The sequence below is a fragment of the Camelina sativa genome, chromosome 3, assembly GCF_000633955.1.
Source record: "Camelina sativa cultivar DH55 chromosome 3, Cs, whole genome shotgun sequence".
Classification (NCBI taxonomy): Eukaryota; Viridiplantae; Streptophyta; class Magnoliopsida; order Brassicales; family Brassicaceae; genus Camelina; species Camelina sativa.
The window spans coordinates 13,219,320-13,223,437 of NC_025687.1; the positions used below are offsets into that span (position 1 = coordinate 13,219,320).

Genomic DNA, 4,118 nt, shown 5'->3' on the forward strand with positions numbered 1-4,118 from the left:
CCGGGGCCTTAACCGAAAAAAAAAAAAAAAAAAGACATAGAGATTGAAGTAGCACATCAAGCAAAAACATGTAACATCGATAAGCATATATATATAACAACCTGAGAGATTCTAGTTGTTCTGTGGCCTAATGTTAAGAATGGTTCTACAACAGAAGCAACAGTCAAAACCAGGGCCATGTCCTGACCAGCTTCAACCATAAGCTTTGCCGCAACCTCACCGCTCAAGTTTCGTCTTGGAAACAAGATCCCAGAAGCTGAAAGTGTTGTATTACCAGAACTTCCAAAAAAACAAACAAAAACATTCAAGTCATATTAAAGTTTCCAAGAGAGAAAACAAAACTACAGAATCAAATGAAAAAAAAAAAGATTTCATCTTTATGCTCAACTGGTATTGATGAAAAGCATGCTTCCTCATCTTCAATCCCTTTGGGTCCTTAACATCGACACCAAGTATGAACAATTAGATCAAAATTGATGGATAGAATCTGAAAATACGAACTGGGGTAACAGAGAGATTAAGGGGGGGCTTGCTTACAGGTCCTTCGACTTTGACCAAGACGGCGAAGTTCCGAGAAAAGCTCACAACTTTCGACACATCCATGATCGATAGAGATGGGTTTTTTTTTTTCAATCGGACACCTAAATTGCTTTCTAAGTTTGGATTTTGTTGAATCTGTTTTGGGGTTTTTTTTTTGGGATAAAAGGGGGAAACGAAGATGAAGCTAATCACGATTCATGGAAATGGCGGCTACAATTTGCACCATCATCTAAATCATTCTCACGCGAATTCAGAAACAGACGCGATCAGGAGAGTTTATTTATTTATTTAATAATAAAAAACCTAATTTTGTTTGTGTGTGTTTAAGATATTTTTTAGTTTATTTATTTTTTGTCAATCGTTTTAAAAAAATTGTTTGAAAAGAAAACAAATATATTTTGTTGTCGACAAAAAAGAAGAGAAATTAAAAAACCGTTCAAATATTGTTCTATCAATTTGTTTTCAAAATCCTTGCCAATATATATACTTTTTTTTTAAAGTATACGGATTAAATATTTAAATCATGATCAACTGAAATTTTAATCATGCTACTAGATTATGAACCGCGGTATATCACGGGGTAAGTTTTTTTTTATGATTTTTTTATTAATGTACTATTTCAATATTAATTTTGCTAATACAGTATACTCTTTTATTAATTTTAATTATTTAATATATAAACTGTAGCATACCACACAATAAATTTTGTTTACTACAATCTTAATTAAACCAGTTTAATTCGACATATTTTATATTGGTGTTGTTAAAACATTAAAATGAGGATTTAATCCATATTGAAATATTATATTAGTGATAGTTTATTTTTAGTATTATTAATTCAATCTTGTAATGTCATATAATTCGTCGTATAATATAACTCGTTTGTGTAATTTTGAAAATTTAATATGTTTAAATATTTATAATTTTAAACTTTTTATTAAGTTTAGATATATCAGTTATAAATTATAAACTTCTTAAAATTTTATAATTTACTATATAGAGTAAATTTACTATATATGTATGTTGAACACACATTTTTTATATTAATTGAGTAATATATGTTTGTTTAAAAAAATTCAAATTACAATATATGCAGGAAAAATACACATTTTTTAATTAAATTTATGTATTATATGAAGATTCACTACATTTAAATTTTAAAATAAAAAAAAATGATAGGAGAATTTTTTTTTAATCTGGAATAAATCTTCTAAATATCTATATTAATTATAGAACATTATGTATATGAATATATGAATATTTAAAGTATTTTAATTGTGTTTAGTTATAAGGATATTAGAGAAAGTTAACTAAACTTGTTTGGATATGAATATAAGCATTAAATAATATTCAATGTAAAAACTTTCCAAAAAATATTTTTGAACAAAAACTGCTGCAAAAATACTAGTATAGATTTAAGTTTTACGAGTATATTGTCATGTTTTTTGGTGATGTGAATTGTTGAAAATTCGCTTTACTACTCAAAACAAAAATGGTAGCTATATCAAAAAAAAAAAAAATCCATGGTAACCGTGTCTATCTTTGAGTTTGGTCACGAACAGCCGTTGTTGGAAAAGGTTGTTGATATACGTATCGTTGGTAGCGTCATCAAACAAAATAACTGCGCATGACGGCATGAGTTTCAACAAGCACATCCATCTTCAATACTCAACTATGTAGTTCAATTTGATTCAAACCATGGCTCAAACCACTTTTTTTTTTTTTTTGCTAAATTGCAAATATCATAAATAATAATGAATAGTTCAGTGATACAAGTTGACCAGCCTTTGAAGTTGGTTCCTCGACGAAAAGATAAAACAAAAAAGCAACAGAACACACTAAATCAAAGACAACTCTAATATAAGCGTACTAAATCATATATGAACCACTGATTTACAGTGCTAATTAAACTAAATCGTGGTCATCGTGATATGTTACATTGTTACTCTTTCTAATTTACATAGCTAGTATTTATTAGAATCAAAGGCCTCTATTGGTCGTCGAACATTCGAACTCAACTTGTAACTCCATCAGTTTTGTTTAAAGTCTTTTGATTGTATTATCAGCATCGCCTTAGTAGGTTATATATATATATATATATAAAGCAGACTGGTTGTTAGATGACTATGGCATGGTTAGAAGTTAGAGAACATAACAACCGTTCCCACAAACAACGTGGCTTAAATTATGGTACCATCTTTGGCTCACTATAGACACTACGAAATCTCCCACTCCTAGTAAGCGTTACGCTGGTGGTACTTCGTGAACCGAGGCAAAATTACGCTTATTTATTTAACATTAAAGCCACAGCATCACCACCGACAAAATCCAACGAGACAGTAAAAGATCCAAGCGCCACTTGCAACTACACAACTCAAAAAAAAACTTGCAAACACATCCCAAAAACAGTAAGCTAACCCGCATTGCGTAGGCAGAAGACAGTTTTGTGTACAAAAAAGTAAACCCTACCAACTCTCTCATAAAGTACAACAAATAAAGGTTAAAAAAAGTAAGTAAACAGACAAGTGGCGGAAGATCTGGTCACCGTATTTACATCACCTCACCCGCATGTCACACACACTCCATCCAGACCAACCCCTAACGGTGCTGACTCCTTGACTCACCGCTGTACAACCTGCGAAAAACCACACGTGCTCTCAGTTAGAGAAGCCATCAACTCCTGATCTGACTTGAACCCTCCGATCAGCAATCTTAAACACTTAAGTCAACGGCTATGAATGTTATTAGCACTCAAAAAAACTTTGGTTACGAGTTATGTAGGAGTTGATAATATTATACCATATGCACAAAAACGAAGGTTGCTGATTGATTTGGTAAAACAGAATAATTTTTTTTTTCATTTAATCCACGCGCCCACTAAACACAGTGCCACGTGTTCCTTCCTTTGAGCTTCGTTATCAACGCTGACACATACCAAATATCCCGTGATATGTTAAAAAACAAAAAACAATAACCGGACTGAATCCACCTAACCGAATCATCCGATTCTTTGTTTCATAAGTCAAAATCTTAAAAGTTAAAGCAGATCAAATAACTTGCCTCTCTATAATTCTATTACTAAAACATCTCAACTCTCAAGTAGTCTAAAACTTAGGTTATAATCATATACTTGCTATATGAAATTAAGATGAAAAAATCGTAGTTACCAGTCATAGACGGATGGAGAATTTGGATGCGTGGGTTTATCGAAGATGTTGGAGCCGATGGCTCTAGTGGCAAGGTTGCTTCCGGGATTAAAGACGCTCCTCCACACGTTATCCTTACGTGGCGTTGTTGGAGTGGTCGGAGTCGTTGGAGTTCCGGGGCTCACTGCCGCAGGCATAGTCAACGACCTATGCATCACCTTACTACTCCCTTCTCCTATTTCTTTCAATATCCACAAAAACACACTAATTAATATTTTTACTAACTTTAGGTTTTGAGATACAAGTGTTTGTATGTATATATACTACGATAAGTTACCTTTGATATTAATGGGTTGGGTGGTGATCTTATTACGGAGGCGGCCAAGGCCACGGTCAGGCTGAGGTCCAGCCACCACATCTTCCCAAAGCTTC

The 4,118-nt window shown here is 32.7% G+C and overlaps 1 protein-coding gene and 1 pseudogene across 4 annotated transcripts; both read right to left on the bottom strand.

The window, feature by feature from the left end:
* Positions 1-820, bottom strand: part of LOC104776891 — a 4,999-nt pseudogene extending 4,179 nt beyond the window's left edge.
* LOC104776892 (dormancy-associated protein 1) lies at positions 2,802-4,118 on the bottom strand (the record flags this gene model as incomplete). Of its 4 annotated transcripts, none has more annotated exon segments than XR_002037509.1 (4): positions 2,802-3,175; positions 3,340-3,464; positions 3,708-3,921; positions 4,024-4,118. XR_002037509.1 is itself a non-coding variant. In XM_010501054.2 (3 exon segments), coding segments are annotated over 3 exon segments (346 nt in total), but the record flags the coding sequence as incomplete, so codon positions are not given.